The sequence below is a fragment of the Camellia sinensis genome, chromosome 11 (assembly GCF_055761805.1).
Source record: "Camellia sinensis isolate YWXY chromosome 11, ASM5576180v1, whole genome shotgun sequence".
Taxonomy (NCBI): domain Eukaryota; kingdom Viridiplantae; phylum Streptophyta; class Magnoliopsida; order Ericales; family Theaceae; genus Camellia; species Camellia sinensis.
The window spans coordinates 133,055,815-133,068,840 of NC_138971.1; the positions used below are offsets into that span (position 1 = coordinate 133,055,815).

General features: G+C 32.0%; 1 protein-coding gene across 3 annotated transcripts; it reads right to left on the reverse strand.

Annotated features, from left to right (window-relative positions):
* Positions 1-6,553: 6,553 nt before the first annotated feature.
* On the reverse strand, positions 6,554-12,427 carry LOC114260613 (uncharacterized). Of its 3 annotated transcripts, none has more exons than XM_028200756.2 (4): positions 12,300-12,427; positions 11,996-12,039; positions 9,148-11,827; positions 6,554-7,138 (listed from the first exon to the last, which is right to left on the reverse strand). In XM_028200756.2, the coding sequence occupies exons 3-4, from the start codon at positions 11,621-11,623 to the stop codon at positions 6,777-6,779; spliced, it is 2,838 nt and encodes a 945-aa protein (XP_028056557.2). In that variant the 5' UTR covers positions 11,624-11,827; positions 11,996-12,039; positions 12,300-12,427; the 3' UTR covers positions 6,554-6,776. The 3 variants fall into 3 exon arrangements, with proteins under 3 accessions (XP_028056557.2, XP_028056556.2, XP_082750960.1); XM_028200755.2 differs by having other exon boundaries at positions 6,554-7,153; positions 12,300-12,423; XM_082894834.1 differs by lacking the exons at positions 11,996-12,039; positions 12,300-12,427 and having other exon boundaries at positions 9,148-11,941.
* Between the last annotated feature and the right edge of the window lie 599 nt (positions 12,428-13,026).

A 13,026-nucleotide genomic window follows, 5' to 3' on the forward strand; every position in this document is an offset into this window, starting at 1 on the left:
ACTGACGGAATGTTATTCGGACCTATAGGTTGGGATTTAGAGCCGAATACGCCCAAAACTTAGTCGAAAAAGATCGTTTCGGGGGCAAAAATTCAAAACAGCCCCGGAACCGCCATATGGCCAACACGAACAGCTTCTCCATGCCAAATATGACATGTGACAACCGACGGAATGTTTTTCGGACCCGTAGGTTGGAATTTAGAGACGAATACGCCAAAACTTAGTCGAAAAATGGCGCTTCGGGGGCAAAAATTCAAAATAGCCCCCGAACCTCCGTGTGGCTGAAACGAATAGTTTCCCCATGCCAAATATGACTTGTGACAACTGACGAAATGTTATTCGGACCCGTAGGTTGGGATTTACAGACGAATATGCCCAAAACTTAGTCGAAAAATGGCGTTTCGGGGGCGAAAATTGAAAACAGCCCCCGAACCTCCGTGTGGCCTAAACGAACAGTTTCCCCATGCCAAATATGACTTGTGACAAATGACGAAATGCTATTTGGACTCGTAAGTAGGGATTTAGAGCCGAATACGCTGAAAACTTAGTCGACAAAGGGCGTTTCGGGGGCTAAACTTCAAAACAGCCCCTGAACCTCCGTCTGACTCTCACGAGTAGTTTCGTCATTACAAATAGGATTTGTGACAATTGACGGAATGTATTGGAGATGTATAGTAATGAAAAATTATGGGAAAAATATTCAGAAACCAATATGAACTTAGTTTACGCCTTGTTTTAAACTTGCTAATTTTTTGAACGTACACATGTGTGTTATTATTTTTATCACATGTTCTAATATCCTTTTTGAAATGACACTGACATACATTAATAAGCACCGATGGTTTTATATCCAATCTAATGATTCAAGTGCCTTTTGCAAACAAATAATGAGGAAGTTGGTAAAAGGAATACTTTCTATTCATATTGGGCTTTGATATTGGTTTAGCCACAGAATTTGGATACATGTTGCATACAAATAGAAGATTATTACATTAGCTTTATGTTACTAATGAAAGATTTAGTAATGATTGTTCTGCATTTAACAATGTTCCTTATTACAAAAGACTTTAGAAAGACTGTACAATGGCTGATAATTGATTCATCATGGAAGGTTGCTTCTCACTTATTTTTATTTGTCACTTGTTCTCAAATTCATTCATGAAGTTGGGCATTTTTGAGTCAAATTCTAATGTTTTTTTTGTTTTTTGTAGATGATTTTGTTGCGTGGACTTGCAAAAATATTTTGGTGAATGGAGAAGAAGTTGTACTTTTGTATAGAAGTAATATAATACTTTTGTCGTCATTGGCTTTTGTGCAGTTAACTATTCCTGATACAGAAAACTTTTGGCAATGAACAGATAATTATTGGCATGGTAGATGGATCACCTTTTGACGCCGTATAGATATATGATTTTTTGTCGTGGTACATAGATGTATTTTTGGCTTGGTACATACATCACTTATTATCGTGGTACAGATTACGATGGTAATTTGTACCATGCCAAATGGTCATTTCACATGGTATAGTAAATGTAATTTTTGTATATAGAGAGCTTTACTTTTTGTATGATTGTATATGTTGTATGGATTATTATTTTAGTTTGGCCAATAGTTCGTTTGTATGTACTTGGACAGTTAAAGTAATTTATTTTTTGTATACGGATGCAGATTGTGGAATGATTGATAGTTTATGTATCATTTTATTTATATACGTATTACAAGTTGCATAAAATACAGACAAGTTATGGACACATTATAATATTTGTAATAAAACATAATATCATGTTTTTGCCGACCAAATGTTTTGTAGCCAATAAAAAGGGGGAAAAAAAAAAAAAACAACCATTTGGCTACTAAATTTTTTGTAGCCAAAAGAAAAACAATCATTTGGTTACTAAATGTTTTGTAACCAAAAGAAAATCAAATCTTTGGCTACTAAAAGTTTTGTAGCCAAAAGTAAGGCAAACAGTTGGCAACTAAAAATTTAGTAGCCAAAAATATCTGAGTTCAGGCGACTAAATTTTTAGTAGCCAAAAATGTGGAAGTTTAGGCGACTAAATTTTTACTAGCCAAAAGAAATAGTATTTAGCGACTAAAATTTTAGTAGCTAACAAAGATTGACTTTAGGCGACTAAAATTTTAGTAGCCAAAACACTAGTATTTGCTTTAGGCGACAAAAAAATTTAGTAGCTAAAAATTTTTTGGCGACTAAATAATTGGCTTTTGGCGACAAATAAATTGGTCGACAAAAATATATTATTTAATTAATTTTCCAACCTATTGGCGACAAAATATTTAGTCGGCAAAGGTATACATTTGGCTACTAACTTAGCTTTTGTCGGCAATTTGATTTCCCGATTACTCTTCGTTACTAATTTTTTGATCAAAAAATTTAATCGCTACTAATTTTTTGATCAAAAAATTTAATCGCTAAAGATTATAATCGCTAAAGATTATAAGTAACTAAAATATGACTTTTAGTGATTAAAAATTTATTCGCTAAAAATGAAAATTCTTGCAGTGGTAGGGCCATGAAGCAGTCAAAAACCATGAAAAATGCAATGAGAAATGGCACATAGGGATAGGGAGGAGAACAAAAAGGAAAAGAAGGAATGGATAGGAACAGGTGGTAAAGCTATATGGATGGAGCATGTCAAAATTAAAGTGTGCATGTGTGTGTTGTCTCTTTCTTTGTAACTCTTTTTCCTTTTTCTCTTCACATGGAAGCGTAACTCTTCAACAATGATTACAGGTAAAAACAAGAATAGTTTGTGATTGTTTTCCAACTTCCACTTACCCCCCAATTACGCATTTACTTCACTTCTATATATATATATATATAGAGAGAGAGAGAGAGAGAGAGAGAGAGAGAGAGAGAGTGCATGTGTGTGTGTGCTCTCTTTCTTTGTAACTCTTTTTTCTTTTTCTGCACATGGAAGTGTAACTCTTCAACCATGATTACAGGTAAAACAAGAATAGTTTGTGATTGTCCACTTACCCCCCCAATTACCCATTTACTTCACTTCTATAGAGAGAGAGAGAGAGAGAGAGAGAGGGAGAGGGAGAGGGAATTCTTCCAGCCCACTAATTTGGAGGTGAGGATTGCAATTCCAATTCCAATCAAAAGAGAATGTCCTTTATGAACCTTAAAATGGAAAAGTCCTTCCCAGCTGAGACAACAAAATTTTCCTAAAAAATGATGTGAAGTTGAGATCAAATTTTATGTTTCCAAAATTTATAGAATTTTATTTTAAAAAATTATGTAGTTTAGGTTTAAATATGATGGGATTCACATTTAGAGTGAATCTAAATCACATTTCTTTTTTTTTTTTGGGATAAAATTATGAATAATAACTTTGAGTATATAATAGTGTTGACTAATTTTAGGTGTTAAATCTGGAACACAAATTATTTTTTGAAAAAAATATGATCTCATTTTACTATTTGTTTATGAGATAAAATTGGTATTCAAAAATTTTATACAAAATGTCCTTTTCCATCAATAAAGTCTTCTTTTTGCCGATCAAAAAAAAAAAAAAAAAAAAAAATTTATACAAAATGATGTGTTTTTACATTCATTTATTGAAAATAATAAAGCCTACCACTATAGTTTATAATTGTAAAAATATTATTGTCACATCATTCTATACAAATTTATTGTTAAAAATTTTATACATGATTTTTCTACCAAATATCACACACAAAGCAATATGGTAAAGCCAATGGTCAACTAAGGGTTTTGTATAGCATAAAGTCTATGAATCAAAAAATTTCCCATATAAGAATTGTATTTGAATGGTTGTTATTTTGATGTTTTTGTTGTAGGGCCACTTCTTAAGTGAATCTTGATCATAAATTTAAAATTTAGAATACTTTTTTGATATTTTTTGGTGGTATTGTTGTTAATGTAATGATGAACGTAAGTTCTAATACTAGGCGAATCTAGATGAGATATATAGAACTCTCTCATCAACTTGAAATTTTTTCCTCGGATTTGGATTTGCTAGCTTGCTCAAAAGCAAAGCCACTATCAGTGATTGTGTGTCACTTTTCACTCTTCACTTTGAGCTTTCCATATGCAAAAGGGCAAGTAAAATTGCATTAGATTGGTATGGTGGGCAACTATAAGAAAGTGGAATATGGGCTACCTTCTAATCAAATAAGAGTCTTATTATAAATTGGTGGTAATTTTTTTAAACTTTCTATATTAAAATTTTATAAAATAAAAGAAATATAATATTTTCATAAATAATTGAAATTCCTTAACATATTTTCACAGAAAAAATTTGATATGGAGAAATTTTGCCCCTACCTAGAGAAGTATAATTATAGAGAAATTCCATTGAGGAACCTTAGTTAATAAAAAAAAATATAAAGTTGGAAAGGGATATTTTACTAATTTTCTCATTATAAATTTGGATAGAGATTTTAAGAAGAAAAAGAAAAAAAATTGTGAAAATTGTGTAAAATGTAATTATATTTTATTCTTATTTCACCTAATTTTCATTTTTCCTTTTGCAAATTTCTACCAAAATCTATAAACCAAATATAGTCTTATTTTTTTTTTATAATAAAATTGGGAAATGTTTGGGGCCTCAAACTGTGAGCCTCGACTTCCTCTTTGTTTATTTATTTATTTGTTGGGCTATGTTTTTTTTTTTTTTGGAAGGGTGGTTATGTGTAGGGGTCTGCAAAAAAATTAGACATCCCGCACCAACTCAGACTGTGTGGTTTGATAAAGTAAGTGAGGTAGGTTAAATTGGTTGGACGATAAAATTGATTGATCAGTTAGGCTGCTGGTTAAAATTTGTTAATTCCATTTTAACCAGCAGTTTAATTGATCAGTTAATTTTATCACCCAATTAGTGTAACTCAGGTTGAATTGGTGCGAGATGACTAATTTTTTAACGCATTCTTACACATAACCACCCTTCTAAAAAAAGAAAAAAAAAAGGGGGGAGGAGGGGGGAACAGAGAGGATACGTTGTTTATGCAATTTTTGCCTGAGTTAATGTAATTGAGTTTGCATCAATAATTAATTAATGTGTTTGGTTTTAATTTTCTAAAAATTAATTTTTTTTATTTTTTATTCTTTTATTTTATTTTATTTTTAGTGAATATTTTTAAAATTTTAAGCAATTTTTTTTATTTTTTTAGGTGTACCTTACTTAGATATATCTAAAAAGTAAAATATTTGTAAAAAAATATTTAAAAAAATTAATAAATACAAAAGAATACGAAAAATGTATTGATTTTTTTTTTTTTGTATTTTTGGTACTTGGGGATTTTTTTTAAAAAAAATTCTCAAATATTATACTTTTTAACTGTATTTATGTTAAGTGTATCTAAAAATTAAAAAATATATTTAAAATATTAAAAAATTCAGTGAAATTAAAAAAATATAAAAAATAAAAAGTTTTAATTTTTTTAAAAATAAATTCAAAAAACTCAAATCAAACAAGTTGAGATATTGTGATTTGTTATGACGTTAAAAAAAAAAAAAATTCGTTGAGGCGAATTTCATTTACCAAAAGTGATTGGAAACTCTAATAGCGAGGCTTTAGAAAGCTCTAATTAGCATGAATTCCACTATAATGTGATGTTTTTATCCTATTTTTTTAATTTTTTACGTCACTAAAACGGAATTTAGAGCCCAGCTCTAGAGCTCTTAATCAGTGCTCTTCATTTACAAGCGTTTGTGAGGTATTGTGATTTGTTATGTATCAATAATGAAGGCAGTCATGATGGCTATAGGTTTAGGGGAGAATTTTGTTTATTTTATAAAGTGATTATCACTTTTTACTTTGTTTTAACCCATCTGAGTTTGTTTGGTATAATTTATTATTATTTAAGATTTGTTTATTTAGGTTTTTTTTTTTTTTTTTTTTAATAAACTTTAAAAAAAATTAGGTTATTAGATTCAGCTCAACAAAACGAATTAGAAAATTCAAAAAAAAAAATTCAAAAAATAGTAAACTTTTTTGACTTATTTTGGGTTTTTTAATTTTGTTTTAGAATTTTTCAAAAAAAATTTACTTTTTAAATTCATCTATACAAGACAGACAAAAAAAGTAGAGAAATTTCAAATAATTTTTTTTTTTAAAAAAAAAACACTAAAGACAAAATAGATTTGAAAAAATATGTGGCTTATATAGAAGTTTCCTATCAGTCTAAAAGTTAAGGGCAATGCTGGACCCAGTGGGGGCGACCCCAACACCCCAATGACGGACAACTGTCCACTGGTTCAAAACCATAAAAAAAAAAAAAAAAAATTTCAGCTAATCAAAGATAACCCCAGCACCCCCACTGGGTCCAACTCATTTTCCAAAAGTTAATTATCAATAAACAGAACTTAAAAATATCTCTCTCCAACTTTCAAATCATTAACTTTTTTAATTTATTTAATTTATCTTCGCATATTAGCTAAGCAAAAGTTACAACAACTAGTTTGATACAAACTCAACAAAAAAAAAATAAAAAATTTGTTACAAAAAAATGAAGCAACCAGGTGAGTAAATACCAAATAAAAATAAAAAAAATCCTTAGCAAAGAGTAAAAACAATCAGAAGGTAGAGTTTTATAGATCGAGAAGCTGTAGCTCCTATAATAGCAAGTCATTTTATATCTACATTTAATTTTACACTCAGTAATATTAAAAAGAGAACATTTGAGTAACACTCTATTAAAACCTTATATTAAAAGAAAAATTTGAAAAAGGAAAGAAGAAACAACCTAAACATAAATACGTAAAGCAAAAAAAAAAAAAAACCCCAAAACTAGATAGTAGTAGAACACTGAATGCCAAAAACACAAGACCTTGGTCTGATAAGAGACTCTAGAGTTTGGACTGCTTCGCTTGAGCATGGTCTAGCCGTTGGATCGCTGGCAGTGCAGTGAAGAGCTAAATTCATGGTCTCCACAATCTCATTCGGGTTATTCGATGCGTGTTCCCTGATCGTTGGATCGACCCACGTGTCAAGATGACAGTCGGAGTAGCAGTAACGAGCCCATTCGATGATGGTCTCGTGCACGCCGAATTCGGGGTCAGCAGGGCTCTTTCCAATCAGTAGTTGGATCAAGATGAGGCCAAATCCATAGATATCAGTCTTGTGAGTGATGTGCTTGGTTTCTCTAGTTTCTGCATGAAAAGTGGCTAAACACACTTTAGCCCTACAATCTATAAACGTGCATAATACCAAGATACATGCTAATATGCTATTGCCAATTGTAGCATATTTTATCACGCAACTCATAAGTTAAAAAAGATACACTTGTAATGTAAATGTTGGTTTAGAGATTCTCTATTTCTAAAATTTTTGTTGCTCCATCTATAATGCATGAGTAATGCTATGAATTATGAAAAAAATATCATAAAAATGATCATGAAAGATTCTCTACTGTTAGATTACACATACAATAAAACACCACACACTAATCAAAAGATAAAAAATCTTCATTAAATATTTCATGATATTTTGTTCATAATTCCTAATATTATTCATAATACATTTCTAACAACAAGATATTGTATGAATCTTAAAATTGAGAATCTCAAGAAATGATTGTGCAGATGAAAATGTATTAAAAAAGGGAAATGATTTTGTAGATAAAGAATTCACTTCATAAATGCATAGGTCAATACCAAAAAAATGGCAAAATTGTTGTGGAAAAACAATGAAAATTGGTTGACGCCTCCATGACTGTGGTTCAAATTAGCAACTTATACCTAGACGGACTGCAAGATTAAATTCAACCAAAATGAAACTATTTTTTTTTTTTTTTTTTTTGGGATCCTAAAATAAATTCCTTTACCACTGTACTATTATTATTATTATTATTATTTTATCGGTGAAAGTCAATTGTTATTAATTATTAAATTAGCACTTATGGGAATTAGCCTTTTTACTATTCAAAGTACTAAGTGTTTGCTTTCTAAAGGGAGTTGAAACCATGAGTCATTATTTATTACTATTTTTTTTTGGTGGAATGCGAACTGTACATTCAAGGGTAAGAGTTGAATGTTTGGGTAAAATCTGTAGATTCTGTACCATTGAAGTTTCATAGATTTGATCATAAATTCAATCAGTGTAAGAGTTTTAATTTGGTTGCTGGGTTTGCTGAGTTTGGTTGTACATAACATGTCTAGCGTTTATAAGTCTTGAATTTGGGTATACACACACAAGCTCAAAAAAAAATAAATAAATAAAAAGGGGTCTAGCTGGGTGTGTGGGGTCTGTTGTGACCCATATCCGACCCGCTCATATTCAACCCATTACTTAAATGGGCGGTTTTGGACTAACGCTCTTTTGATTATTTACCCGTTTAAATCAATTTAAATCCGCTCAAATCAAATCATTTGTCATATCTAACCGTGACTTGTTTTCGTAGGATTAAACCTCTAGAAGAGTCATGGTGTCCAACTAAAGTAGGCTTAATTAGTTACTACTATACTATTTGTGCCATATAATTAAACCAATTTTTATTACCCCACTATATTTTCTGTGTAAATTCATAGAAATTCTACCATACCATAGGGTCAATCAAATGCAACAGTAATAGAGAGGACGGAGGATGCCCAGTAAGTTTGGTGCATGAGTAGCGATATACCCCCCAAAAAAAAAAATAATAAATAAATAAATAAATCAAACATAATAATATGACATGTTTTAATTTCATTATTTTGAAATAAAAAATCATGAAAGTGAAATCATATCATTCAAGTTTATCTATAAAATTTCTATGAGGGTAATATTTTGCTACGCAAATTATACCGGTAGGTTTTACATTTTGTTTATACTATTTTGGTTCATAGGCTTTCAATTGGTTCAATTTTGTCTATTACTTTTAAATTTTTTCTCAATTTGATCCAACAGATAACGCTGTTAATATTTTTGACGAAAAATTATCACTAAAGTGGCCAAAGATTAACTCATGCAAATTTATAATTTTAACTCTAAAAACATGATATATGTTAGTTATATGCATATTTTTTTATTAAAAATGCTAATAAATATAAGCAATATAACTAAATCGTAACAAAGTCGTAATTAAAACCAAACAAATTAAAACTATGAAGAACAAAATCATAGAAAGACCAAAATATATGGATTATCAACATAATTTTGTCGTATTTTTCTTGTAAGGTACCTGGAGCAACATAGGCTGAAGAGAAGAAACACTTGGTGTCCGTACACATGATCCCCGGAATGCAGAGTCTCAGGCGAGGCTCATCTTCACCGTCGATGACAATTTTCTCCGGCAACAGGTCACCCACGAGAACAGTCGGCGAACAAAAACAGTGCAAATAACAAAGAGCTCTGGCAATTCCAATGGCAATCTTTCGCCGTCGTTCCCAATTCAATCCTCCAATAACTTCACTCAAACTTTTCCCTTCTATATACTCATACACCAAAAACCCAACTTTCTCCGACCTCACCATTGCCACGATCTTCGCGATATTGGGATGCTGAAGCTTACTCAATTCAGTCCAAAACCTGGTTGGCATGGAATTCATTTCTTTCAATTGTATGCTCTTGTTTTCATCTCTTATGGATGATAAAAAATCGTCCATTGTTGTTTCTTTTGAAATCTTGGAATCGAATAATTGTAATTCCCAAACTGATCCGTCTTCATTTTCCACCCTTTTGATCTCATGATTTTTTCGTTGTCTCGCGAAAACAATTACAAAAGTAGCAATCACAAGAATTATCAAGACGGCAACAAGAAAAGCCACAAAGAACCACCAAACTGGCGTTTGTGCGTGTTTGCATGGTGGCAAACCGGTGGTTGTTGTGTCTCCACTACAGAGATTGTTACCTGCAACTGCACTCGAACTGATAGCGAGGAATGCTCCGGTGGAGGGTAAATAACCATGGAAGTGATTATGAGAGATGTTTACTTCAACAAGTGACTCTATTTCCCCGAGATTTTTTGGAATTTTACCGGATAATTGGTTTACCGACAAATCAAGCTCGCCTAGAACTGGCAATTTGGAGAGACTCGAAGGAATTGAGCCACTGAGCTGATTGTGACTCAAGTTTAGGCTCACAAGCTTCTTACATGAGGATAATTCTTCAGGAATGTTACCCGACAGCTTATTCTCACTCATCTTCAATTGTATTAGCTCCGATAAGTTCCCAAAACTCACCGGAATGTTGCCTGAAAACTTGTTCTCCGACAAGTCCAAGTTTTCCAGCTTTTTATTACCAAAAAACTCCGGCAAGTCCCCGAAAAAATTGTTTCTTGCTAAATTTAACATTTGAAGCTCTGGCATATCCCATCTTCTATTGCCAATTGTGCCGGAGAGATTGTTGTTTGATACATCGAGGAAGTAAACAAGCGGTAGAGTGGTGAAATCGGGTGGCAATTCACCAAAGAGTTGGTTGTTTTGAAGCCGTACTCGCTTTAAGCTTTTACAGTGACTCAAACTCTTTGGAATTTCACCTTCAAGGGAATTGGAGAAGAGTATGAGCTTGAAAAGAATACCAGATTCACAAAGGCTTTGAGGGATTTTTCCGGTGAGGGTATTGGTGGAAAGGTCTAAAAGAGTGAGATTGTTTTGTTTTCCAAGGTTTTGTGGTATTTCACCCGAAAATTTATTAGACCATAGTTGAAGGACTCGAAGGCGAGGCAAAGAAGACAAAGCATTTGGAATTTTTCCGGTGAAATTGTTGGAAAACAGGTGAAAAACTTCCAAGTTTTGTAATTGAATTAGGATTTCAGGAATTTCTCCAGATAGAAAATTATCGCTTAAATCAAGCGATATTAATTTTTTTAGAACAAAAATGGACCGAGGAATGGGACCGGTGAGCTTGTTTAGGTAGAGGAAGAGGTACTGAAGATCAGTGAGATTTCCAAGTGAAGATGGAATTTCGCCAGTGAGATTGTTACTGACAAGATCAAGATGATTCAATGAAGCTAATTCTCCGATCTCGACCGGAATTCCGCCTGAGAGATTGTTGTATCCCAAGTAAATCCACTTCAAGCTCTTCATTAGGCCTAATTCGCCCGGAATTTTGCCAATTAATTGGTTTGAAGCCAAAGTCAAGAATTGCAAACCTGTCAAATTTGATATAGACTTTGGAATTGTACCAACCAAAACATTTCCACCTAGATCAAGATATTCAAGACCCGAAAACAATCCAATTTCCTCAGGAAATTTACCCGAAAGCATGTTGTTCGATAGATCAAACACTTGAAGCCACGGATTTGAGCCTTTTATAAGAAGCTGACCCGTGAAATTATTGTTGCTAAGATTGAGAAATCGAAGCGACAAACAAGAAGAAACATTGATGATTGGAATTTCACCGACGAGCTGATTATTCGAAAGATCAATGGTTTCGATATAGGGGAAATGGAAAATTGATTCCGGAAATTTCCCAGATAAGTTCTTCCCGGAGAGCTCAATTTTGGTGACATGAGTTGAATTGTCACAGACAATACCTTTCCATTGGCAAAAGGAGATAGAAAGGTTCCAGTTGGAGAAGGACTGTAACGGATCGTGAATCGAGCTTTTGATGGAAAGCAAGAGTTCAAATTCACTGGCACTGCATGTGCATGAGATAAAGATCAAGAACATGAACATAAGTGAAAACCCACATGTTTTAGCTCCATCTTCAGCCATTGGTAACCGAAGAAAGATCTCTATGTATGTATATATATATAGCCGCCACCAACAAGGAAAAGTTCAAGATAGATGAAAACCCATGAAGATTATCTGCTAATTGATATGATCCACCACCAAGAAACCAAGCTTGAAGATTGATAGAAACTCAAGAAGACTTTATGTATTAAAGATCTTTAGTACTATCACACTTTGGATCTGAAGCTGAAAAAAGAAAGTGCAGAAACAAAGCAAACAACTTTGTAAGCACTGTTTTCTATATAGAATTACTTTGTGCGATATGAAGATGCACTTCATCAAACCAACTAAAAAAGAAAGAAAAATAAAATGAAAACAAAGCTTGGTTTGATCAAGAGAGTTCAATGGCCTTACAGCTTTTGCATCAGTAAAATCATTAATCCGGAAGAATTTACATCCTGCAATAACAAAGTTTCAGAATTATGTCAGAAAAAGCATAATTTAGACAAAGATATATATATACAAACATAAAGATTTTACATGTGTTTGTGCGCTTGTGATTATAACATACCCATCAACAAAAAAAAGAAGCAAGAAAAAAGAAATTATATATACAAATTTTTTTCATTGACAAAATAAAATTTTTAATGATGAATAATACAATATTACAAGCAGTACAAGGTAAATTCTTTTTGTCATGTATACCAAAATGTCTTACAATTTTGATAATAATGAAGGGTTGGTTGCATAAGAGAACAAAACTTGGAAGAGAAGAAGTGAAGAGAGGGTTTTGAAGTGATGAAGCTTTGATATAGAGAGTGAGTGAGAATTTGAGTGTATAAATAGTAATTAGGAATTTAGAATTGTTATCTATGTCTAAAAATTAAATTTACTTTTTAAGTCTAATATAATTAATTATGATAGTTAAAGTAATACTTTATTTTATATATATATATATATATATATTATTTATAAAGTTGCATATCATTTAGTCTAGAAAAGATTTATAAGGTGAGGTTGTATATCATTTAGGGGTTGTTTGGGATATTTTAAATAAGTGTATTTTTTGACTTTTATGAATTATAGATTAAATTTGAAGTGATGTGATAGAAAGGTAACGTGACCTAGATAATAAGATGTGACTTAAATAAGATAATACTTTTTAATTTTTTAACTTTTATTAAAGATGCCAAACTTGACTTTAATTACCATTTTAACGGAGGGGAAGTGGACAGGGAATTGAGGTGTGATTACGAAATTGCACCTTGACTCGCGTTTGAACACCAACGGCTGATTCAAAAGGGGGGTAAGGCAGGGACAGATGTCGGGAAAAAAGTCCCCAAAAATGTTCTTTTTTGACTGAGTTTGTTTGGATAGTAACAAAGGATTTCAGTAACCGTTGAAAAGTTTCAAAAAAAAAGTGTGAGGCTCGTGGGATTGATGAC

What these genes read in the sequence shown, in the direction of transcription:
- LOC114260613 (XM_028200755.2), bottom strand. Translation starts at nt 11,623, where the DNA reads ATGGCTGAAGATGGAGCTAAAACATGTGGGTTTTCACTTATGTTCATG. An exon ending in TTCAGCCTATGTTGCTCCAG is followed by an intron (nt 7,154 to 9,147) that starts GTACCTTACAAG and finishes AAGTGTGTTTAG; the next exon opens with CCACTTTTCATGCAGAAACT.